Below are 27,198 nucleotides of genomic sequence, written 5' to 3' on the forward strand. Positions count from 1 at the left end.
CTGGAACAAGCCCAACCCAAGAAACTCCTCTGGCATTTAAAAAGTATTCAAAATGAAAACATTGTTAAAAATAAAAAAAAGCAAAATATCTAAAATGTAAAAAGCCATTTAATTAATAATATTACTGCTAACACAAATAATGAAAGAATATAATGTTCTTACTTGCAGCTATAAAATCTTCATTCAACTGAACAAATTAGCTGGAGTAATGTATGAGAGTCACACTTTCATAAATGGCGAGAGTTCCATGTGGAATTGCTGGCAAACCCAGCAAAATCTGGGTAAATGTATGTTGCTTTTACATGGCATCCCATTTAAAAGTACCTGGTTTAGAAATGTATGTTACATAAATTATAACCGTTCAGAAGTGGAGAATTAATTTCAGGAAGGGTTTTCTAAATCCAGCTCCAACTCTGACTGAGAGACAAGGCTCTTTACAGCTATGTTTACTGATAATTGAAATTGTGAAATCTGGTAAAGAATTCAAATTGATATGTATGAAAGGTGGATTTATACAATTGTTCTTTATCACTGAAATGATTACACTACTATTTTTAAATGAAGGTATGAAAATATTGAAATAAGTTTGTTGTATCCTTGCTTTATATGATTTGCTTATATCCAAAGAAGTCTTCAGTTTGTGTAAAGTTACAGATCAAAAATCCACGTTGAAGTGATACCCCTTGCTGTCATTTTCAGGTATGCAGTGCCTCCAGAACATGGGAAAAGGCTGGAACGTCTTGCACAAGGTAACGCAATACAAAATTCTAATGCGTCAAATTTTCAACTGGAATGTATTCTTTTCAATCATTTAAGTATATTATGCATTGATTCGTAATTACATTTGCCTCTATATGGAACTGTACTTGGTATGTTAAGAAAAAATGTAGAATAAACCTTGCAGAACAATAATCAGATGCATTTGAAATTAAAGCAGAGAATGTTGGAAATATTCAATCAGTCATGCAGTGTATGTGGAGAGAGAAGCAAAGCTAATGTTTCAGGTGAGTGACCTTTCATCAGAACTGAAATATTAATTGTCTCTCTCCACAAATGCCACTTGACCTGAATATCTTCGGCATTTCTTGTTTTTATTTCAGATTTCCAACATCTGCAGTACTTTGATAGGAGATAAATTTACAGTTTAAAGCACTTTTCAAGACCTCAGGCTGTTCTTTTCTGCTGGTTAAATACTTGTTGAAATTTTGTCACTGTATTAATATAGGAGATTCAGTAGCCAGTTTGTCCCACAATACATTACAAATAGCAAAGCATGGGGGTGGTACAATGATGCAGCTGGTAAAGCGGCTGCCTCACAGTGCCAGAAACCCAGGTTCAATCCTGATCTTGGGTGCTGTCTGTGTGGAGTTTGCATGTTCTTCTGTGATTACATGGGTTTCCTCTGGATGCTCTGGATTCCTCCCACATTTCAAAGAAGTGTGGGTTGGTAGGTTAATTGGTCGCTATAAATTGCTCTGGTATGTAGGTGAGTGGTAGAATTTGGCGGGAGTGAAGATAATGTGGGGTAAATAAAAAAAAATTAGGGATGATGTAGGAACAGTGTAAATAGGTAGTTGATGGTCAGTGTGGAGTCAGTGGGCCACAGGGGCTTTTACTGTGCTATACTTCTCTGACTCTGTCTAATTTATTCAGTGTTAGGTTTGGTTAAATGGCCAGAAGAATACCCAGGCTTGTTTGAAAGTATTGCTGTTTTATTTTCATTCTGAGAGAGTACAGAACTGGCCTGTGTTTAATAGTCTTATCTGGTATTAGTTATGCAGTACTCCCACAGTGTAGCACTGGAATGGTTGTTGAGGTATGTGCTTAGGAGTTGGAAGAGCGATTTGAACTGACAACATCCTGACTCTGATGTAAGAGATGAACAGCAAAATATATCGGTCACACTTTGGTTTCATTAGTTACCTCAAAACCCATAGAGCAGGAGTGGAAGCAAGTCATCCTCATCAACTCCTCAGGTAGTCCTTGTTAACATAAAGTATAATGCAGAGCACATTTTAATTGTGGAAAGCAGTAGATAGACATGTATGCAGATCATTGAAATTTCATGCACAGGTATAAGCAGTAATCAAAAAGGCAAATAGAATGCTGGACATCATATGTGGAGGACTTGAAGTAATGTGAACAGTTCTGATGCCACACTCTAGGAAGAATATTAGCATTGGAAGCAGAAATATACCCTGGATTTAGAAATACTATATATCCTTAGTCACCTGAGCTGGGTAGATTTGCATTGTAGAGGTTAAACTTTGTGCTCCATCTCTGAAACTTGGTTCCATTGACTTCAATGTGACAGTTACTTCGTAACCAAATTTACTGCAAGCGATTGAGCATAAATTTCTTCTCACGAAAACAGAAAATGTTGGAAACACTCGGGTCAGACAGCATCAGTGGAAAGAGAAACAAAGACTTTTTATCAGAGCAGATGCTGCCTGACCTGTTGAGTGTTATCTGGCTTTGTTTTGTGTTTCTAGCATCTGCAATTTTTTGATTTTCATGTATTTCTTCTCAGTTTCAAAAGTTTCAGTTATGAGGAGCTATTATGAAAACGATGGCTGTTTTCCCTGGAATTTTGGTGGTGTTGCGATTTGAAATTGTCAAGTTACAAGATATTAAGGGCATCTGATAAAATGGAAAGATTATATTCAGTGCATCTGGTAACCAATTTCAGACTTTTTGCACTGGCAGTTTTCACCTCTCAAAATTAAAACCAGGCCTTTCAGGATTATTTTAGGAAACGTTGGACGGCAGAACTGATTGGGATGCAAAATGACCTCATCCTCTTCCCATGATTTAATGTTACCGTTTCTTTGGTCTGTAAAAAGAGAAAAATGAGTTGTAGAGAATTGTACCCAGCATCTGGAGAAACTTTAATTAAAATAATTTTATTCAAAATAGGAATTAACACTGAAAGCCAGTCTGACATAAGTGACTGTTTAGAGCAATCTGCTTGTAAGCATTTTCATCTGAAGGGATGCATTGGTTATGTACTGCTGTATTTCAACAGCAACATTGTTGATTACATAATATAGTGCTCCTTTTCAACACAGAAAAACTTGAAAGCATCAAAAATAGCAGTAGGCCAATCAGTCTGTCTTCTTTGTTAATAGTAAAATGTCTGATTTGAATATCTCAGGGATTGACTGGGATGCTGGGGTTGACATAAATAGAGCAGTAAAGTGAAATGTTCTGTCTTTCTTTTTATTAATTTTCAAATTAGTACAAATTAATATATAAAACATGAGTAGTTATACATATGGTGCAAAGAGATCAGGATAACAATCATAACAGTTAATATATATAATCACAAGGAGGAAAAAAAAGTAATCCAGGCCTCCCATGCTCTTATTAAGTGAACATAATACAAGAGGAAGATTGAAAAGTTTGTACGTTCTCCCGTGTCTGCATGGGTTTCCTCCGGGTGCTCCGGTTTCCTCCCACATGCTAAAGACGCACGGGTAGGTTAATTTGGGGTTTAAAATGGGCAGCGCAGACTCGTTGGGCCAGAAGGGCCTGTTATCACGCTGTAAATAAAATTTAAAAAAAAAGAGATTTAATTATATGAGAAAAGAATCCCAAATAAAAAAAAATTAATAATAAACCAGAAGAAACCAAAAACTTCAAACAAAAACTGGGCTGATATTTCTTCAATTAAAAAAAACATTATTATGTCGTTAACTCTGCTCCTCTGTATTCAAAGGTTATTGAAAGGGATCTGAAAAAGGTCGGCTTATATCATATGGAAATATTGAATAAATGGACTCCAAACTTCCTCAAATTTAAGTGAAGGACCAACAGTACCACTCCTAATTTTTTCTAAGTTTAAACATGCTATAGTTTGGGGAACCACTGAAAAGTGGTGGGAGGTATTAGATCCTTCCATTTGAACAAAATGGATCGCTTGGCCATTAATGTGACAAAGGTGATCAAACAACGAGCAGAAGCAGATAAATGGCGAGATTCCATCATTGGTAACCCAAAAATGGCAGTAATAGGATGAGGTTGTAAGTGAAATGATATTCAGCCTATAAAAACACTCTTTCCACAGCTTATTCTCATACCTGCTTGCATCTAGAAAAATTCCTGCCACACTTGCTGACTAGGCATAGACTCCAGAAGCTGTACTAATGTGGTGCTAGATGTATGTATGTAGAACCAGAGTAACAATTCCAATCCCTTTAAAGTCCATTGATAGAGCCTGTATAACCAGATGCTGATATATTTTATCGTGTATATGGGTATAAATACCAAAGTGTGTTAACAGCATAGTTTCTGTTAAATTTCTTATAAACATCAACCTAATTATGTCTGATTATAATTCAGGCAATTGTGACTGATGCATGTAGCTGTTTGGCAGCTTAATGATATTGAAATTATTTTATAGCCCTGTAAGTCTTGGAGACTTCGGGTTTTTGATCTAAGCAATATGTCATCATGGATTTTAAAATAGTCACTGCTTTACACATAAAATTATAAGAATACAGATCTACCAGCATTTACACGACAGATAAGCCAGTAGAATGAAACCTAGCTTTGTCAGGATTTGGAGGTTAACCAGCTCTCCTTTTTGTCATGAAGTACAGCTTGAACAGGAGAATTGTCTGCCAACTATCAAGTCATTACAAAAAAATTAATGTCTTTCCTGTTAAACCTTCTGTATATTTTTCTCTATTTACTCAAAGCTGCTTTATTTTATTATCCCCAATCCCACCTAACTAACTGGATACTCACTTTTAATTGAGACACACATCCCTCTCTCTGCTGTGGTAGAGGCTCCCAGTGAGCTGGAGGGTTGTGGTCCATGGGCTGTGTTGTGGTAAGAAGAAGAGAAAATCAAGTGCTATTCATTGTTTTTTTTTACTAGGAATTAAGTACTTTTTGTTTTCTTATATTTTTATGGTCTGATGAACAGTATGACTAAATTGAACGTAAAAGCATATTTGCGAATTATGTCAGTTTAAGTGCTTTGTCTCCTTCAGTATAACATCTTTGCAAGTAGGATCTCAATACACAGCCTTGCCAATCAAGCTACAATATTAAGACAGTTAATTTTACAGCTTTAAGAGGAGATATTAATTTGATTGTTGGAAATTAAAAGAAGATATTGAAACTCTGCATTCATCCTGTTTGAACATTTAATCATTATTTACCATTTGTATCTCTGTACCTCCAACTTTAATTCATATTGAAATCACAGTCAGCTGACGGATATTTTCTCGAAAAAATAAAAGCTTTTCTATGAATAAATGCTGCCACTCTCTTCTCTCCTTTTGCTGCCCATTTCTTCCTGGGTATAAAGGTAATATTGAACTAAGAATTTGAAATTCTCATTGCAGTTTGAGTCTATGTTCCTGTATGGTTATGCAGAGTAGATATTTTAACACTAAACTAAGGTAAGATACCAAATGAAAATGATAAGTAGTAGATAATAATAAATTGTTTTTAGTCTTTAAACAGCTTGCATTTTTACTTAACTTTAATAGTTTGAGGTTTGGGCAGAAGAAAGGAGGGGGAGGAACAGAATGACATCTAAGTCATCCAATCATAACAGTCCTTTTGTTTAAAAGAAATCTGAATATTAAGGGAGGCATTGCTTCTTCAGGAATGCATAATACTACTTCGAAATTCCACAGCTCTGACTTTGCCATTAGCTGGGGAAAAGGTACAGCTTCTCTTTGGTATCTCCATTTTGTTTCAGTTGTAGATGACTTTTGAAACTGTTCTTGGAGCTACTAGAAAGCCCTTTGATTGGCTATATGTGAAACAGCATATAACTTGGCAGTGGAGACCCAAAACATTGACCATTCCTTTCCCTCTACGGATGCTGTCTGACCTGCAGCAGTTTGTTTCTTTACTATAACTTGACAGTGTTCTCTTATCTGGTGTTGGACTACTTGGCACCATCTAACATCACAGAGCATCTGTGAAGAGAGATACAGACCTGAAATCTGATATATCAGTAAAAGAATGCACTTCTGGCCCTTCATTGTTGTAAGAATGAATCTTTGGACCACATCTCTGAGCAGCTTTCACAAAATCACTGCAATATGATATTTCATAGTCTTCAGTACAGTGTTTCATAGTTTTAAATTACAGTACTTTGAGGCCACAATCCAAAGCTTAATGTGCTTTCTGGTAGATCTTTCAGGGTGGATTTGATGCATTATTTTTCTGGTGCATCAGGGAAAGGAGTGGAACATGATAATTTCAAGAGAGGTAATAATAGAAATCTGTGTGAAGTGAATTGCTCTAAATGTGAGCTAAAACAGAGTAAAGCAACTTAAAATATACGTCATTAAAATATCTGTGGTTGAGTTCTTAGTGTTGCCTTTCCAAATATCCTGGCAGCACATTCCTTTTGGTGCAAAGGTTTACTTGATGCTTCTGTTTAATTAACATATTGGAATACTTAGCTTATCTTATATTGCAATATAAGTAATTTGTAAAATGTTTGTTACAGGATTCTTTCCAAGTAGTTCACAAGGATGTGATGCTTTCCTACGTCACAAGATGACCCTTATATCTCCATCAATATTAAAGAAGTATGGGATTCCTTTTGACAAGGTATTGAAGCAAAAATATATTCATTGAGATAGTAGAAACTATTTGTCTTTTTGTGAAGAGTTCTTCATTTAGCCTGGACTTAGACAAACAAGAATTCAAATTTTCTACCTTTAAAGATGAGCTACCTTTTCTTTATTAAGAAATATTTAAAGGGTGGCATATGTAAATCACTACAGTGAGTAATGTTTTTAGTTTGTGGCCGAATTTACAGATTTTGGACCAAGGCCAATTCAGATTAAAATTAAGCTTAAAAGGCTTTTGCTTGCACATTATATTTCAAATTGTGTGCTGTAAAAGACATCTGTAAGACAGTCACGCAATATAATCCTCACATTTCTAAACCAAAAATATGTTGTTTGGATTTAATAATGATAGACTTTTTTTTAAGAGCTATCCTTGTTTTCACATTGGATCATACATACATTGTTTCATTTTCTAATTGACAGTTGTTGAACATGAATGCAGTACAGGAAGTCCCCGACTTACGAACGCCAGTATGTACCAACCAACCTTCGTGGTCTTAACGACCTTCGGTTCGTAAGCGTGCCCGGCCCCCAATCCTACCACGGCGGCGGTACACCTTTTTTGGCCCATCCCCGGGCCAGGTGCGCATGCGCGGCCACAATCCCCAGGCCAAGTGCGCATGCGCGGACACTGTTCCGAGTTACGTACAAAATCGGGTTACGAACAGTCTCAAAAACGGAACTCGTTCTTAACCCGGGGACTTCCTGCACAGCAAATTTAAAAAAGATACATAATTTACCTATTTGGAAGTGATCATGGTTTGTTGAAATTGATAACTGGGGAAATCTTAACTCTGTAAATTCAAAGATGACATTGCAAATATTAACTATTGTAGCTGGACGCAGCGCGTGGCAGAAAAGAAAACGCAGAGATGTGGAGGCTGGACTGGAGCACACTTTACTGACTGAAACAAAGCGCGCGCGCTCGCTGAAGGACCCGAGGGCCTCTCCGGCGGAAGTGACGTGAGGTCCCTGCCAGAAGGCCCGCCCTGCGGTTAGTCTACGTTGCGCTCCTGCGCATGCGCCTGTGGCCACTGATGGCAGTTTGAGTTCTGCGGGTCCGGGCCACTACACCACCTCCCCCCCCCCCCCCCCCCCCCCCCCCAAGAATTGCCCATCAGGGGCGTGGGACCCCCAGTCTGTGTGTCCCTCTTGGGTGGCCTCACGGGCTGCCTGATGTCCAAATGCGCTGGTTTGAGGCGGTCCACTGTGAAGGTCTCCTCGTGGCCACCCACCTCCACGACACACGTAAATCTGTTGTGCCAGATCACCTTGAAGGGTCCTTCGTACAGCCTCTGCAGAGGTGACTTGTGCATGCCCCTGCGAATGAAAACGTACTCACAGTCCTGGAGATCCCTAGGGACAAAGGACGGTGTAGTGTCATGTCTGGAGGTCGGAACCGGTGCCAGACTCCCCACCTTGTCCCGCAGCTTCATCAGCACTTCCACTGGTGTCCCTGCTGGACCTTGGGCCTCCGGCACGAACTCGCCCAGGACTGTCAGGGGGGTGCCGTAAACCAACTCCGCCAAGGAGGTGCCCAGGTCCTCCTTGGGGGCTGTGCGGATGCCCAGTAGAATCCAGGGAAGCTCATCTGTCCAGTTGGGCCCTCTGAGGCACGCCATCAAGGCTGACTTGAGGTGCCTGTGGAACCGCTCAACCAAGCCATTGGCCTGTGGGTGGTACGCCGTGGTGTGGTGTAACCGGGTGCCCAGGAGCTGTGCCAGTGCTGTCCACAACCCTGACGTGAACTGTGCCCCTCTGCCGGAGGTGATGTCCGCTGGAAGTCCGAACCTGGCGATCCAGTTTGCGATGAGTGTCCTGGCACAGGACTCAGTGGACGTGTCCGCTAGCAGCACGGCCTCTGGCCATCTGGTGAACCTGTGGACCATGGTAAAGATATACCTGGCGCCCTGGGAGACGGGCAGGGGGCCGACGATGTCCACGTGGATGCGCTGAAACCTTGCGAGTGTCGGTTGGAACTGCTGGAGGGGAGCCTTCACATGCTGCTGGACCTTGGCGGTCTGACAGTGTACGCAGGTCCTGGCCCAGTGTCCAACCTGCTTGCGCAGACCGTGCCAAATGAATTTGTCTGATACCAATTTGATGGATGCCCGGATGGATGGGTGGGCCAGGCCGTGTAGCGTGTTGAACACCTGCCGCCTCCATGCTGCTGGTACCACGGGCCGAGGTCTGCCAGTCGACGTGTCGCACAGGGGCCGAACCGCTGTTGGGCTGACGGGGACGTCCTCCAATTGGAGTCCCGAAACAGTGGTGTGATAGGCTGGGATCTCGGTGTCCGCTTGTTGTGCCTGCGCCAGCACTGTGTAGTTGATCCCTGGGGCTGAGGTGGTCACTGAGTGGATGTGGGGACGAGACAGCGTGTCGGCGACCACGTTGTTCTTCCCCGCGATGTGGCGGATGTCGGTGGTGAACTCCGAGATAAACGAGAGGTGCCTCTGCTGCCGAGCCGACCGTGGGTCCGATACCTTTGCAAGGTCGAAGGTGAGGGGCTTGTGGTTCATATACGCGGTGAAATCCCTTCCTTTGAGGAAATACCGGAAGTGCCGGATAGCTAGGTAGAGCGCTAGCAACTCCCTGTCGAAAGCGCTGTATTTCACCTCTGGTGGTCGCAGGTGTCGACTGAAAAAGGCGAGCGGTCGCCACTGGCCCTCGACGAGCTGCTCCAGGACTCCGCCAACCGCTGTGTCGGAAGCGTCGATTGTGAGTGCCGTGGGTACGTCGACTCTCAGGTGTACTAGGAGGGCCGCCTTCGCCAACACCTCTTTGGTCTGCCCGAAGGCTTCCATGGACTCCGCGTCCCATTCCATCTCCTTGGCCTTGCCAGCCATCAGGCTGAACGAAGGTCTCATAATACGTGCCGCCGCCGGCACGAACCGATGGTAGAAATTCACCATACCCACAAACTCTTGCAGGCCCTTGACCGTGCTGGGTTTGGGAAACTGGCGGATGGCCTGGACCTTGTCCGGCAGAGGGGCGGCTCCATGCTGGTTGACCCTGTGGCCCAAGAAATCGATTTCCATCAGCCTGAACTGGCACTTTGCTGGGTTGATTGCCAGTCCGTGGTCGCTCAGGCGCTGGCAGATCTGGCGCAAGTGTGCCATGTGCTCTTTGCGTGACTTGCTGACCACCAGGATGTCGTCTAGGTAGATGAAGACGAAATCCAGGCCTCGCCCAACTGAGTCCATTAGCCTCTGGAAAGTCTGAACGGTGTTCTTGAGGCCGAAGGGCATCCTTAGGAATTCAATCAGCCCGAAAGGGGTGATGAGGGCTGTCTTGGGGTCATTGTCGGGGTGCACGGGGATCTGATGGTAATCCTGGACTAGGTCGATTTTTGAAAAGATGGTCGCCCCGTGGAGGTTGGCTGTGAAATCCTGGATGTGAGGCACCGGGTATCTGTTGACAGTTGTGGTGTCGTTGAGTCTCTTGTAGTCTCCGCAGGGCCTTCAACCTCCTGTGGACTTGGGCACCATGTGCAGCGGTGATGCCCAAGGGCTGTCCAAGCGGCGGATGATCCCCATCTCCTCCATTTTCCGAACTCCTCCTTGGCGAGGCAGAGCTTGTCGGGTGGAAGCCTACGGGCCCGGGCGTGCAGCGGTGGTCCTTGCGTGGGAATGTGGTGCTGCACGCCGTGCTTGGGACCGGTAGTGGAGAACTGTGGGGTGATGATGGAGGGGAAATCCGCCAGCACCCTGGCGAACTCGTCACCTGAGAGTATGACGGAGTCCAGGTGGAGGGCCGGGAACTGGGCTTCCCTGAGCTGGAAGGTTTGGAAAGTCTCGGCGTGGACCAAACGCTGGCCTTTCAGGTCGACCAGAGATGGTTGGCCCGTAGGAAATCTGCCCCTAGTAACAGCCGTGACACCACTGCTACCGTGAAGGTCCAGGTAAAACAGCTGAGGCCGAAATGCAGTGGGATGGTACGCGAGCCATACGTCTGGGTGGGTGGTGGTCATGGTACGGGTGTCCATGTTTGGGGGGGAAGGACGCTGATCTCGGCCCCGGTGTCCACCAGGAAACGTCGCCTGGAGTGTCGGTCCCAGAGGAACAGGAGGCTGTCGTGATGGCCAGCCGTCGAAGCCACTAGCAACAGCCAGCCCCGGCGTTTCCCGGAAAGGCACACGGTGGACGGCAGCGGCGTGCGTTTGACCTCCACCTTTAGTAAAAGCACCATTGGTCCGAACCCTCATCTTTGTCCCCCGTGGGTCTCGGCGGTTTTGGTTGTGGGGTCTTGGCCTTAGGCTGCGTGGTCGTGGTTAGGCAGATGGAAGCTGCTCACCGCTGCTTACTCTGCCACAAAATGTTCGCACTGGCCACAAGGCTGCGCGGGTCGCTGAAATCTTCACCCGCGAGGAGGAGGCGAATGTCCTCTGGCAGTTGCTCGAGGAACAGCTGCTCGAATAGGAGGCAGGGCTTATGGCCATCCATGAGCGCCAGCATGTCGTCCATCAGCTCGGATGGCTTGCGGTCGCCCAGGCTGTCTATGCGCAGAAGCCGCGTGGCTCATTCACGGCGGGAGAGTCTGAAAGTGCGGAGGAGGAGTGCCTTGATCTTAGTGTACATGTCCTCCATAGGTGGATGGTGCAGGAAGTCGATGATCTGGACTGCCATGTCCTGGTCGAGCGCGCTGACCACGTAGTTGTACCACGTGGCGTTGCCTGTAACACCTTGGATACTGAACTGGGCCTCAGCTTGCTCGAACCAAACGTGGGGCTGAGCGGCCCAGAAAGTCGGGAGCTTGAGCGAGACTGCGTTGTGCGAGTCGTTGGGATTCATGTCGCAGGTTCCAGATGCTGTCTGGGAGTGGCGGGGTCACCAAATGTAGCCGAACACAGCGCGTGGCAGAAAAGAAAACGCAGAGACGTGGAGGCTGGACTGGAGCACACTTTACTGACTGAAACAAAGCACACGCGCTCGCAAAAGGACCCGAGAACCTCTCCGGCAGAAGTGATGTGAGGTCCCTGCCGGAAGGTCCACCCCGTGGTTAGTCTACGTTATGCTCCCGCGCATGCGCCCACGGCCGCCGATGGCGGTTCGGGTTTTGCGGGTCTGGGCCGCTACACTATATTAGCAAAATATTCTTAACAACATTTTTCTGAGTTAAAGGAAGAGGCACACTGCAAATTGAAAGTCAAATATTTTGGGTTTCAACCTTAATTCCAAGTATGAGAGCATTCAGGCTTCCTGTGGAGATGAGACTGAATTTTGCAGCCTTAGCTAGAATATTTCAAAATTAATGTGATTCTGCCGTTAGAAAATGTTCTTTATGGTTCCTTTTAATTTCTTGCCTTCATTTTTTTTTTCTGTTTTAAATCTAAAATTGGCAAGCTAATTTGGCCAGAAAATAAATGAAAATTTTTAAATTCCAAGTACAAAATTGGTTATGTGACAAAATCAAAACTTCATGGATAAGTGAGCATTGACTTTTTCAAGTTATTCAAGCTCTGCTAATCTGAATATTTCATGTCAATGAGATAACAAAATGGGTTGCTGCACTTTTCGTATGCTTGTGCCACTTTATACAAGTAATATAGTTTTAAGCTATTTGCAAGAATTTGTTTAGTTTTAACTTTGTATTTAAGTTTTTAAATTTGGAGATTTACTAAATAAATTGTCTTCAAATACACTTTAATCTAGCAGGTGAAGAAAATTAAATGAACTGAGTATAATTTGACATGTCAAATTATTCAGATGCAATGCTATGAATATATGGTATCTTGAATGAAAGTTGTAATGCATTTTTGACATCTGTGAAATCAGCAGATTTTGAGTGGTGCTAAAACCACATTATGAAGTTATTAGCGGCAGGAGATCTTCTGCTGCAGAATTCGTGATCTACAGAATCTGCCAATTATAGGATGCTGCACATGTGTAGAGCTGTGCTTTCCTTTAATTTAACTATGAAATTAAATTTAGCAAGTTCAGAAAGAGAATTACGGAGTCAATCCTGGCATATTATTCACTTTGCTCAGTGGTCCAGGATACAGTTCTTTTTCAGCCAAGGGTTTGTGGAATATCTAGCGGGAGATCATTAAAATGGGAAACATAAGTGGATGGAAAAGCCTGTTAAATAGATTTCTGAAGAGAGAGAGAGGCTTTGAAGAAAATTGAGATGACAACTTAAACAGGTTGAAGTCAGTTGAATAGGGTTATTCTCTTCTGATCTAAACACCTTTTTCAAAAAAAAATCATAATGTTCGCTTTGCTACATTACATGATAGATATTATTGCATTGTAAAACTGGAATATTAAAGGCAATCGATTATTTCTATTTTGGCAGGCCAAATTAATTTATCACATGAAGTATCATGGAGAAGGGAATGGTGATGTAAATGAAAGTTAAACTAGCATTCAGTTGATAAAAAGGAAACGTGTTTCGATTTGCATTTTTAAATAACCAGCCTAGTAAAGACAACCAGCCTGAAAATAGCATGCAAACTGTAAGTTCTTGTGGCAATAAAACAGACATGTGTTGAGAACCATTAAGTTAATCAATGACAAATAGGTGATAGCTAAGCTGATATTAACTATAACATCTGTAAGTCCATGGGTAGAGATACTGTGAGAGTGGCATCTCAGAATTGAAGATACTTTCTTATTTAATAACATGGTGCCACCAACTAAACACAAATCATTGAATGTACCTTTTACACAGCATTCAATGTTGTTGCTTATGATTTGTACATACTTTTACATTTTCCATACATATTTTAAAGAATTGCATCGAAAGCTGATGTGTCCTTTATTAATATATTTTGATCTATGATCTTTGTGCAATACTGCTTCAGACAGCTGTCTGCAACTTTGCAGCGATAGGTCATATCCAGCTAGCACTATCTTTTAATCTGATGCTTATTTTGGCTCCATTGGGTCCAGGCGCTGATTGTTAGGGGCAGGTTTTATTTGAATGGTCAAATCAGGGTGCTATGAAACTATGCAGCACTGCATATGGCTCCAAGGGTTTCCCCTCGATTGATTTTTGATTGGACCATTGGATCACGCTTATTCTGTTTCCCTAAGAGGGAAATTACTTGTTTTGAAATGAACAGGACATAATAGTTGTTGGTAAATTGGAAAGAAGCACTGGTGGGGGAGGAGGAATTGTTGACGTTTTGGGTGGAGACCCTGCATCAGAACTGAGAGTGAAGTGGGAAGATAGCCTGTACAAAGAGGGACAGGGGCTGGTAGGTGATAGGTGGACTGAGGAGGGGTGAAGGATGACAGGCAGGTGGACCCAGGTTGGGGGAGGGGTGGAATTGGGAGACAGAGGCAGGTGGGGGTAGGTGGAAACTTGTTCTCTGTAAGATGTTTTTGAGTGTTCAGAGGTTGTAAAAGGGGCTATGCAAAGGCAAGTTAATTATCAAGTCATGGATATTTTACTTCAAGAACCAGCATGGATGGGTTGGGCTTAATGGTCTGCAGTGCTGTATACCCCATGCAATTCTACGATTTCTTCAAAATAGACTTTGCTGCTACTGTAATAACATATTGAATTGTTTCCCCCTTTTAATATAGACTATTTGTATTCAGTCCTTCGATGACAAACAGTTCATTTTCCCTGGTTTTGTTCGTTTCCTTCATGCTCAGCTGAATGCTGAAATCAGCATTCTTCTTATTCTAATGAAATTATTCAAATGTTAAGAACTATCTTGACGTTCTTAAGCAACTAAAATTGTTCAATTACTCATAATTCTATCTTTATTTTATATACCCATTAATCATTCCCATTATCTGAAATAATTAAACAAACAATTGACGACCATAAAAATATTAATGCTTATATCAATACACCACTTTGCAACACTGGGTTGTAGTTGAATTATCTCAAAATCAGAGGAATTGGCACGCCAGTTTCCAGATGTATTGTACTGTATATACAACAAAAATGATCAATGTGAAAAGACATTCCTGCAATTTTCTTAAAAATTGAAATTATTTGAAATGCATGTTTTGTGTTTCCTCAGATATCCTCTTAATTGTCCATTAGAGTTGCAGGTACAGTATATTAATAGCTCTCCAGATTTAAGCTGCTTTGTGCATCTTTTTGTACAGGTAACTCAAGAAGCAGGACAATTCATGATCACCTTTCCATATGGCTACCATGCTGGCTTCAATCATGGATTCAATTGTGCTGAGTCAACAAACTTTGCTACCATTCGATGGCTTGATTATGGAAAAATTGCTAAACAAGTAAGTGACAGCAAAGAATTGAAGTACACTAAGTAACCTTCATATTTCAAAGTAACTGGGGTGGGGTGGAGCTCTGTTCTCCATATTAACCAGCTTCACAATTCAATAATAGCTTTATCGTTGTGAACGGAGAGGAAAAAAAGAAAATTTGTGTGAAAGGGGAGTACTAAATGCTAATTTTAACCTTGGTTTCACCCTTCCTTGCCCTCCTTTGTGAAAAATAAATGAGCTTTGTGAATTCTTTTTGTATTGGTGATAGACTGAGATTGAATCCATCATATTTGATTCTATCAATCTTTTGGAAACTTCCAGCATCTAAACTATTTTTAATTCACAGGTAGATTATTTTTGATACTTTTAGGTAAATTAATTTTGCAAATATGGCACCTAAAATATTTAATTGGGTATGTGATTTCTTTGGATAACATGGTATATGTACTTGCTATATAAAAAGCATTACTTTGAATGTTATGGGTGTCTTTCTAATCGACTAAGATTTAATTCTGCTGGAAATATTTGTTCCCAGAATTTGCTCACAATGGTAATATTCTATTCTCTTTATAGTATCATTGGTCTTACCAGCTGGGTCTGAATAGCACTTAAACTTCTCATCTTCTCCCAGAATGCAGAATTTCTGAGTTCTACATAGTCACAATTTTTCACCTGCTCATGTTTACATGTTCCTAATCACTATGTCATTCTGACTTGTAACATTTTGGAAGTGGGAGCTTCTAGTTTACATTGCAATTTTAAGATTTTATGTCCAAACCCCAAAATCCACTTGCAGATTTTTGTTTCTAGATTCTCTGTTCATGGAATGTAGATGGATTACAGTATATTTATAGTCCTAGGTCCATTCATTGAATTGAGTGGTTTGCTGGGCCGTTTCAGGGAGCAGTTAAAATTCCGATAATCTGGCATGCTCAGGACTTTGGTGCTGGACCAGCAGATTTTCTGGACTATTGGATGTAATTTCTATTAATAATTCAATGCACTTTCAATTGACTTTTTTAAAGACATTACTCAGTAATAAATTTTCCAGTGAACTTGGTGAGTGGAAAGGGAGCCCGTGAACTAGGGTTCTGATGAGTGGAAGGGAGTGTGGGAACTGGGGCAATGGTGAGTGGAAAGGGAGTGCTGGAACCAGGGCCCCAGTGAATGGGAAGGGTGCATGGGAACTGGGGCCCCAATAAGTGCTAAGGGAGAGCGGTAAACATTACCTGGTGAGCCTGATGCTGAACAATTTGAGATTTCATAATTTTTAGATAGTTGATTATTGGACTTTTAATGTGTTGGTAGCTGCATGCAGGGCAGAACAGGGAAGGACAGTGATTTCCCATCTCTAGAAGGGCATAAGTGAACCAGATGTTTTTTGTGACACCCATTACTTTCAATATGTTTTTTTATGATGGAAATTTAAATGCCCCAGCTGCTGTGGCAGGATTTGAACACTGGATCAATAATCCAGTCCTCTTGGATAACAACCATTACACTACCTTTTGGATTGGGGTATCATTGATAGTGGTGAAGAGATATTAATGTAAGCATATAAGACTACGTGTAATGTTTCTACATAGTGCATGAAGATGGGTTTGTTTTCTGTTAACATTCTGTCTGCTTTTATAAAATGAGGGAGCTAGAGAGCCCAGTGCAGGAAATGGAACAGCTCTAAGCAACTAACTGCAACTCTCTGAAGCATACCAGTAAATGGCAAAATCGTAAGAATATATGTAAAGTCATTTATGTTGAATTTTGAACTAATTCCAATGCCAGTGTGAGGGATATGTATCTCTGGCTGTTGTGAAGGAGGGGGAAGGGTTGTTGGGCTAGAAAAGAGCTTCACGCATTGGGACTGGGTGTGTATGTTATATATGTATAGCATACATCCATAAGTTAGTTGATGCAATTTGATCATTACTTGATTTTATGAGATGGAGCTAACAATTTTAAGACTTAGACTAAGTGGCATTTTTAGGTTCAGATCAAATGATACTTTTCATTGGAAGGAGAGGTTTGGGAAGAAAATTACCAATTTACAGTAAAACTGAAGAAAGAGTTGGAGAATGCAAAGGTAAGTTGATGACTTGCTGGTAATTTTCAAAGTTAATTTATTGAAATTTGTACAACTTGTATCTGTATTCTATATAGAATATAAAGTGCAACAAGTAGTCAACATAATAACCTTTAGCTTTGTACCTTCTTCCTTCTTTGCAAAAAAATATGAATTAACCTAAGAACACAGAAGTTAAACAAGGTATTCCTTCAAGGATTATTCCATCCCCTTACAAAGTACTCCAAATAATTTAACTTTCCAACAGTCACTGGCTGATTTTCCAGTTCAGCTGGTGACCAAGCATCCAGAGTAATGATAATATGAAATTATTCAGTAACTGCTTAAATAACTTTAAACAAAAACATTAAAAGCTCAAAGGGAGAAACTGACCAAATGCATTATTTGTAATGTGTGTTATTATTTATTGTAAAACGTTTGGGGTAATAATGGTGAAGCATTTATTGCATAAGAAATAAACTGATTAAAAACATAAAACAAGTTTCAAATGCACCCCTAAAACAAATTATTTTCTAACTTTGTAAAGTAGAAATTGCTGTCCAAGCATCTTTGTGTGATTTCTTTTTGGTTGAATGGATAATTGTATCTGTCACTACTGCTGTATGGATTTTGAAGCTTCCTCAATTCAGGAGGTTATGGAAGAAGTGCCAGTTGGAGAACATGTTAACATAAAAGTCTGTTTCAGATTTCACTGAATTGTCTTTTTTAAAATAATACTGCATAAGGTGGACTTTGCTGTCACTTGTACTTGTTTGTTGAATTTCTCTGGGGTTTTTGCACTGGAAGTTCCTGATAGCCAATTACCTTTGAAGCACAACATCATTTACAGATCATCTAGTATCAATGTTCAAGCAACAGTGTTTGTAACCAGTCAAATTGAAGAATTGTTAATCAGAAACAAAATTCAAACCAGGAAGTGTTAATTGGATTATTTTAATTGCCTGAGAAATTGTTTGGCAGTAATGTTACTTTTCATGCCATTAAAAGGGTAATTGTACTGGAATGATCAAGCCCTAACTTGTTCTAATGTACAAATTAGGAGAATAGAGGAATCTACATTTAGTTGGATAATTAACATCTTTAGAGCTGACTTGAGCTCTGAAGAGTGTGTTGCCTGCAAGACAAGTGAGAAATGATATCTTGAGGCAGTTGGACAGAAATTTGGAAAGGAAAGGGGGGGAAGAAAAAGTTGTGGCCCAATGTCAGCAAACAATGTAGGTGCTACTGAGGGAGTATTGGGAGTTAATTAAAGCATAGGTCTTCAATCTACTACACTAACATTTATCATCCTTGTATCTTCCTCAATTATGATCTTAACTTGATAATTTAATATAATTGAGAAGAAATCATTCTCAATTGTTTTTGAGAAGAATTGAGAAAATTGAGAACAATTACACTTAAGGGTCAATCCAGATGAAGGGTCTCGACCCAAAACGTTGACTGTCCATTTCCATCCACAGATGCTGCCTGACTCGCTGAGTTCCTTCAGTAGTTTGTTTTTTTTTCTCCAGATTCCAGCATCACTAGCCTCTTGTGTCTACTCCTAAGGGTAATAGTTATTTTTAAATTATTGCTTGAGCTGTTTAAAAATTGGCATGGTGATAAACAGGTAAGGATATTAAATATATGACTAAATGGTTATTGTGGAGAAGAGGGATTCCTTTTCGTGGTTTGATCGTAGCAATGTGGGGAGAGTGAAGAGCTTTATCAATGGGTGGACACCATCTGACCCAAGTTGACCAGTGTCCCATCAGAAAGGATAAATAAGTAGCATAGTCTTGAAACTAGTAAATCAGTGGAGGGGGGTGGCAGGGAGGGGTATGTTGGAGGAAGTCTGAATATAAATAGGAAAGGAGATTATAGGTCAGACTGAACTAACAGAGGATAGATACCAGAGAATGTTTTTTGGAATAGAAGACATTGGTTAAGTAGAGAGGTACTCCAGTAAAAAAAAAATCGTCCATACAGTACTGCAGATAATAAAATGGGAATTGAAGGCAGCGGTAGGTTTTGAGGATTACTTAGGAAAATCACTACTGGGAATTAAATATTGTACCAGAATGCAATATACTTAGAAAATATAAAGAAGATAAATGAGGAAATGGAGTAGCTGTACCTAGCAGAGATAACTAACTGGTGACAGAGTGGTGACACAGCCTATTGTAAGATGGAAATCACTTGGATAGAAGTGAAAGGTGAATAAAGACCAATCATATAGTGGTCCACAGTTCACCAAATAATGGAAGAGAGATGAAGGAAGAAATGTGCAGAAAATTAGGTGGATAACTAAAAGATGTATAGAATGATATTGAGGGTTTCTGCTACCATAATAGCCAGAAAATTTACGCAAAGTGGATGAGGGAACGGAAAAAAAAGTTAGCAAATAATTAAGAAGACAGATGGAAAGTGGATTTCAAGTGGGAACAGAGTACAAGTGTAAAGAAGTCTTGCTGAAATTCTGGATGGCTTTTTTTTTTGACTGCACAGCTGTATATTTTATAATGTTTTGGATGATTAAAAAGATATACTTGCTTCAGTGTCCTCTCCCAGGCCAACATACCCAATATTAAAGCCCTAATTGCACTGAATTGCCTACGTTGGGCAGGCCACATTGCTCGCATGCCTGACATCAGATTCCCAAAAAAAGACACTCTCAACTCAGCTCTGTTAGGAGAAGAGATTACAAGGCGAAAAGAGGAGAAAATTGAAGGATATGCTCAAAGCCTCTTCCAGGGGTTCAAAGGATATTCACTGGGATGTTTACTAGGATGGAGTGTTAGAGAGAGAGAGAGTAGAAGCAAGTCATCACAATCCTAAAGGACTGCCAAAGCAGAAGAATTATTTGGAGTTTAGAAGCATGAAAGCTCATCTGTTTGAAATGTAAGTATCTGAGGGGCTTGACAGGGTAGATGGTATGAAGTGGGAGAATCAAGAGTTATAGTATGAGGTTAAGACTGGAGTAGTCAAGATGGGGCAAAAAGAGTAGACAAATACATTTTATTGACACAAAGACATCTTGGATGCTCACATCCTGGAGCTGCTAAAATGGAGGAGCCTGATGAGTAGATTGATTAATGTATATAAATTTGTCAGATGCCTGGGCAAAATAGATAGCAAGAACATGGTTCTTGTCAGTAGAGAGGGTATTAATCAGAGGATTTAAATTAACTGGTAGAAGGATTAGAAGGGAGCTGAGATCTTTTTTCAAATGCAGAGAGTGGTGATGGTCTGGCATTCATTTCTTGAAAGAGTAGTAGAGGCAGAAATTATCCTTACAGTTGAAAATGCTGTAGCATACAAATGTATGGACCAAGAGCCAGATTAACCTCTAGATCTTGGCAACAGTGAACAATGTGCAGTTTTTAATTGATAAGAAGAGAACTTAGGGAAAATAAAACACAACTTTAATATTGTGGAAAAGCACTATAAAACATTTCAGGAAAATATTCTGCTGAAAAATGAAGGGGAAACACAAATGAAGTACCTTGAATGAGTAAAAGCATAAAAAAATGAAAGTAAGGAAAGATGACATGACAACAGAGCAATTCACGACAAAAGAGGATACAATAAGATTAAGAGAAAAGTGGGAGAAAAAAAGCTATTAGGAATGCAGAGGAACCATGAAATGAAGTTATCAAGAAACAAAAGACAAATTGGTAAGATGTACTGTAGATGCATAGAGACAAATGGCAGGGTAGGGATAGGACATATATTTGACAAATGTATTTCAACATGGGTAAGTGGGGCATTTTGACAGATTTAAACAAGGTCTCATCTTTCTTGGAGAAATGAAATTCTAAAGAGGATAAAGAAGCAAAGTAAATTGGAAAGAAATGCATGTCTGGAATCACTGAAAATAGCAATGTAAGTTGTGTTCATTTTAAAAACAGGTATAAGGACATTTCTGGATACAGAATAGGAAAGCAAAGACATTGTGCTAAACTTAACAAGCTCATATCAAACTCTCTTAAAGCATTATGTCTTGTCTTGATCACCATGTTACTAAAAGAATATGGAGCTAGTAGAGTCCATGAGAAAATAGTTTACAAGGGTGATTCCAGACATGCTTTGGTGAACAGGCAGGGTTTCCTTTTCTTGAAAGGAGACGGCTGATGGGGTGACCTGATAGTGTTGAATTTATGGACGTTTTGATTGGCAGCAGAGGGATTGCTTCCATCTGGCAAGAGAAAAACTAGAGACCATTGATATCAAATCATCAAGTGATCAGATGAGAAAATCAGAACACTTGTATTCCCAGAGGGTGAGGAATTAGAACTCTTTCCCACAGGGTGTGGTTGAGCTGAATTTCACAATGTGTTCAAGGAGAGGCTAGATAAGTGTACGAGGGAGCAAAGAATATTCTAATTTTCAGAATCAGATTTATTGTCTCTAACTTATATGATGTGAAATTTGTTGTTTTGTGGTAGCAGTACAGTGCAAACACATAAAATTACTATAAATTACAAACATAAACAGTGCAAAAGATAAAGGAATAAAGAGGTAATGTTCATGGATCGTTCATAAATTTGAAGGTGGAGGGGAAGAAGTTGTTTCTGAATCGTTGAGTGTGGGTCTCAGGCTCTTGTACCTCCTCCCTGATGGATGTAGAAGGATGGGAGGAGACTGGTATGACCCACTTCTGCCTCGTACATTCTAAGTGATTCTATAAATTCCATCCTTTTTTATCAGTTAAGTACAAACATTTCTTGCCTTAGATATATCATTAACAATGAGGCACTTTGTACACATTTTGTAGAGCAGAGCATTTTCTGAGCTACTTCTTGAGTTCTGCAATGAACAATGCATGTGCACTGCCAGATGTTGCTGTAAGGTTTCTACTTAGAAAATAAGAAGTGCTGTTAGCCTCACTGTTATTTTTACTCCAGATCTGACCACTATTTAGGTGCCTTTAATCCTCTCATCGAATGCTGTGTGAATCAGTATTGTATAATACTTAAGATTATCCAAACAGGTCACTTTGATTTAGTTTGCAAGACAGAAGCCATGCCTTGATAATTTTTTGTCCATCAACAAAGCTAAGTAATTTTATTTCAACTAATCAAAACAATCTAGATCAATAATTTCTTTATATACACATTCAGGTGCAATAATGCTAATTTTATTTTTTAAAATCTATTTTCATAACTTCTTTAATGGTGTGGTCAAATTTTAAGGTCTTGAATGTTTGTGAATATCATACATTAACAAACATTCATATTGTTTGATACACTCAATCAGTTAAACGTGGGGGTGTGGTGTCACTGCTTGTTCTCATTCCAGGATGAAATGACAGGACAGACCTGCATTGCATGTGTTGGAGCTGGCCTTGTTCAGGAAATCATTGCTGGAAGATGTGCTCCAGCTTAGTGCAGACCTTGCAGTTTAGGGAGCAGTGAGAAAGAGAAGACACTGCTGCCGGGAAGCAAAATAGGGCAATAAGTAATCAGGAAAATATATTTTCATACCTTGGAGTTACAAAAATTCTGAATGCGATAATTTTTGAGATGCTTTTTACATTGTATTCTCTGCAAAATGCACCCATTCAGTTTGCCGTTTTTGTGGGGCTGATTCACATTGTTCGGTCATTCCATATTGTGCACGAGTGGACTCAGTAATTTTCCTTTGAGAAATAATTCAGTAGAGCATTCCTGTCTTGAGAATAAAACGCTTAAGTGATCTGTGTGTAAAGAGTACATGAAGTTGGATTTCTCCAATACATATAGTTCAAATGAATTTAAACCAAAGTATTTTTATTGGACAAAATGTATTCAAAGGAAAAGTACAATTTAAATTAAGAATGACGGTGAAATCATTGTTAAGGTTATCCACTTTAGCAAATGTGTTAATTAGGTTAATGTACTAAGCCCAAATTTTCCTTCTGCTTAGTTAGATTATCAGATGTTTTGTCCATCGTTTCTTCCCACAATGCTGGGCATCGCAAAAATGGACAAAAAAGCCCTCAATTTTGCAATGTAGACTCAGATTTGATGATACCTTTTAAAAATTTACAAAGGTGATCAGGGAAAAAAAAGCTGTCGATTACATTGTCCCAACATCTATTTTAGTTCTTTATTTGGAGCTGTCTCCTTTTCAAATTATATCTGTTTCTTAAATGAAAGTGTCTGCATCAATAAGTATTTGTGGTAAAGTACTTTATGTTGCAACCATAAGAAGTAGGAACATAAGAGGGTCTTTCACCCCTTGAGCTGACGGTGTCATTCAATGTGATTGTGGCTGATCTGATATTCCTTAAATCCAGTTTACCTTCCTTTCCCTGTAACCTTCGATTCCCGTACTGGTTGGTCTATTTCAGTCTTAAGGACACAAGGACTCTGCCCCACATCTTACTGTTGCAAGGAGTTCCAAAGTCTCTTAACTTCCAAGAGCAGAAATTCTTCCACTTCTTAGTCTTAAGTGAGAGGGAAAAAGAAACCATTTACCTTCCTTTAGTTACAATTGTAAACCTGTGCCCTTTGTTATCATTTATCAATCAGTAGAAACAAGATGTCATGATTTACTGAATTCAAATCTTAAAAATTGGACTTGCTTGGTGCAGTTCATCAGAAGACAATTATCCTGCATTCATTATCTTGTAAAGATGAGATTGCTTGTAACAGGCATCCACATCCCATTTGGAAGGCCCTGCGTGGTGCAAGGACCTTGCACAACATAGTCTAATACAGTGGGTGAACTAGTACTTCCTGCTTTTTATACTTGCTGGCTTTCTACGTAAGGTTGTGAGTATACCTGTAGTTCCATCTTTTTTTTGAAGACGTGTATGTCCTTAGTTGATTGTTATGCTTTCCTCTAATGTGGCTTAATCTGGCTCTCTGTGTCCCATGCTTGCTATTGTCATGTGTATGTGAATTTTCTGGAGACTGCTTCCAACAACTTGAAAGAACTGCCGCTTCTGAGCTTTCAGATAGTCTGGCAGATTTTATAACTGAAAGAAAATTATGTATTCCTGAAAGCAAAAATCTATTTCCTTCAATGGTTTATACAAGAAGCTTTTGTACTGTAGGTAATTCAAAATAGAAGAGAAACTATTCTTTTTCAAGATTGCTGAATCTGTTCTTTTGTTATGAACATCATTTGTTTTGAAACTTTTAGCCAGTAAATGACAGGATCCCCTCAATGACCAACTCTCTAGTTTCTTGTCCAATTATATAATGCAGTTTGAAGCAATGAATATGTCTTTCCTTTGAAGTTCAGGACACAGAGTTGCTTTAAAAAAACATAGCCCACTAATTAAGTTAATTATTTTCTTTACAAGTACAAAATACTTCTGACAAGATCAATACATTCTATTATGGCAGTTGTTTAGTTTCAGCTGCAATTAGTTGTATTTATTTAGAGCCTTTTGCACAGTAAAACACTCCTTGGCATTTCATGGATCATGGATAACACAATTTTACCCAAGTTAGAACATGAGCAGCAGAGTTTTGCGTGACCTCAGTTTATGCAGGATAGAACAATGGAAGCCAATTAGAATCTGGACAAATTAATCTTGAAGTAACAAAGCATGGTTGAGGATTTCAGCAGCAGAACAGATTAGACAGACAGAATGAGGTGAAACCACAAAAGTAGGAAAGATGGTCATAGTGATAGTGCTTAAGTGCATTGAAATTTATTCTTTTGAGACTTAGTATGAAACCAGAGTTGTGAATGGTTCTGTTGTACCTTGAGACAAATTCCAAAGTGGGGCTGAAGTTAGCAGCTGAGAACAAGTTTTATGTTAGGGTCAGTGATATTGATCTTCCCAGTCTTTGGTTGGATACATATTTTGGATGAGCAGTCTTACAGGATTTTGATAGTGCAAGTGTCATGAGACACACTGGTGATGTAAATCTGAGTGTCATAAGCATACATGGAAGCTGGTGCTGTATTTGCAGATGATGATGCTGAAAAGCTGTATTTTGATAGGAAGTAGATGGAAGCCTTGAATAAATCCTCGGTAGATAATGGTGCTGTTGGCTAAGCAAGAATGGAATCAAGTAATTGGGATTCCACCCAAATGGACAATGGTGGAGAAAGGCAAATGAGAGGATGGTTTAATCAACCATCTGAAAAGCTGCAAATAGGTTGAGAAAGATGAGGAACAATTTTACTTTTGTTGCAGTAACATAAGATGTCATTTTCGAACTTTGATATGTGACAGGCATAGAAATCTGATTAGAGCTCTGTGAAAGTTGCAAACAAGCATCTTGCAGTGTTTTGCTTTGCAGTGTTTGGGATCATCCTTCTGTGTTACCAAGTATTATTCTCCGACTTAAGAGAATCAATGGCCAATTTTGTCCCCTGAAAATAATATGCATGATATTCTTGTGCGAGTTAGTTGTGATCCCTCTCTGGGCAGGCTCTTCAGAGAATATTGAATGTCAGATGAAAAATGAATTGCCATCTTTAAAAGTAGTTGTCATGAGCAATAGTAATATACCTTTTATTCTCTTAATCATACTTCTTTTCCCTTTAGGGCTAGACCAGTTTTTTCTCGCAAGAGTCATTTTGAGGTGCTTGCAGTGGCACTTCATGTGTATTCCCTTGCCTTTTCTGAGCATTGTAATGTTTAGTTTACAAAATTCATGATATTGTTAACTATTTCCAGAACATTCTAATTAAAAAAAAATCCTGCAGGCAATGAAGATTGTTTCATGTGAATTCCATATTTAATAATGGACCCAATGGAATAATAAATAATGTTAAAAATTAGAAGAAGGTAATTATAAGTTACAAACAAGTTTGCTGGAAGTGTCTGCACTTTGCCTTTTGCTATTAAATGGGAAAGTATAATGGAAAAACTCAATTTTATTTGAATATTGCAGTTGGAACATGTAACTGCAAGGAAGGATCATATGATATTGCTTTATTCTTTTTCAATTATGTCAGCTGTAGTTGTTCAAATTGTATAACATAAATAAAAGCAGGAACTTCATTAATTGAATACCTGATAATATACAAAAAAAATCAAAGGAAAGATGGGAAAGAGAGATTAGCTCTAATAAATTTTTTTGAGAAATTAGTGGGTATTAGTGCAAGTTCAGCAACTTCGTGCCACAGGGAAACCCCTATAGTAATCACATGTACAGATGCCAGAAATTGTTACCTGATTGGAAGCTCACAGCCAGTTTCACCATTTTAATTGTAAAATCTGGACTGTTGTGCTCATAAAACTTAATCATGTTTGCACTGATGTTCTCATAATTATTGAAGCTTAAACATATATTTGTAAACAGAGTACTGCTAAGTTCTGCAGCCCCTTAACCTGTATTTTCTATGCATGAATGCATGTTGGCCCAGATCTTACTGACACCAGCCTGCTACTTGTGTTCTACATTTCACAGACGCAGGTTAGCCAAATGGAGGATAACCTTACTCACCCAGCCAGTCTCAAAGCCAAACACTGAAATATTGAATGAAGTAGATTGGATTGATGTACATGGGCCAGAACAAGCCCTTCCAGAAAATCTCTCAGGAAGCCTTTGGTAGCTGGCAAAGCTCCCTCCCCAGTTTTGTTTGCTGTCAGTTTTTTTTTATCATATCCCTGACATTCAGAAACATATAAAATATTAAAAATGAAATATTTATAAAAATTGACTTAAACATTCCATGGAGTTACAATTATTAAACAAATTTAGAAATAATTTTGGAAAATACAACATGTCATGTTTATTTTCTTCCACGTAGCCATGAACCCCACCAATCAAATGAATGAGCTTGTGAACCTGAGAGCTGATTCTTCTTTGTAAATACTGGAAAATCTCAGCAAGATCCTGCTCCCAATATTTATTTTAAAAATGTATTATCATCCTGCAGTACAACTTTCCCATCCCAGAAATAAACCCAGTGAATTTTCATTGCTAATGACTCCAAATCTAGCAGAGTACAGCTGTAAAGTGATTGGCAGAGCTAGACCAGTAAGTGTGGAACTTAAACAATTGTGCAAGAGACCCAAATTGTACCAGCATTTAGACTGAGAAGTATGGAACTGCTTGGAATTCCCAGCAAACTGAGCCATTAATACTATTCTCAGATATTACTTTTTCTAAATACTTTTCTCTCAATCTTTGTCCGATAGTAGATGCCCTGTATGATTTTTTTTTGCTTGCTTAGTGATTCATTATAGTTTAAGGTTACCTAAATCTAATTTATTCTGAATTATGTGCAAAATTAATTAAAACATATCGTCTTGCAAAATGCTTCTTGTGCACTTGTTAGATCACGATCTTAACCTTCAGGTTATATTTTTGTCTCCCCCCACCCCTCACTAGTGTAAAGCATAGCTGTTTTGATGTTGGATTTGATGGATTTGTTTGGT

The 27,198-nt window shown here is 39.8% G+C and overlaps 1 protein-coding gene across 3 annotated transcripts in view; it reads left to right on the forward strand.

The window, feature by feature from the left end:
* Positions 1 to 27,198, forward strand: part of LOC127572583 (lysine-specific demethylase 4C-like) — a 276,139-nt gene that overhangs the window by 61,204 nt on the left and 187,737 nt on the right. For all 3 annotated transcript variants that reach the window (XR_007956643.1, XM_052020000.1, XM_052020001.1), the window contains exons 6-8: positions 700 to 749; positions 6,479 to 6,582; positions 14,675 to 14,812. Coding sequence is in view for 2 of the 3 variants with exons in the window: in XM_052020000.1 (XP_051875960.1) it covers positions 700 to 749; positions 6,479 to 6,582; positions 14,675 to 14,812 (292 nt within the window). In the remaining variant the exon portion in view is untranslated. The remainder of the gene's footprint in view (positions 1 to 699; positions 750 to 6,478; positions 6,583 to 14,674; positions 14,813 to 27,198) is intronic.

The sequence above is a fragment of the Pristis pectinata genome, chromosome 7 (genome assembly GCF_009764475.1).
Source record: "Pristis pectinata isolate sPriPec2 chromosome 7, sPriPec2.1.pri, whole genome shotgun sequence".
In the NCBI taxonomy this organism is placed as follows: domain Eukaryota; kingdom Metazoa; phylum Chordata; class Chondrichthyes; order Rhinopristiformes; family Pristidae; genus Pristis; species Pristis pectinata.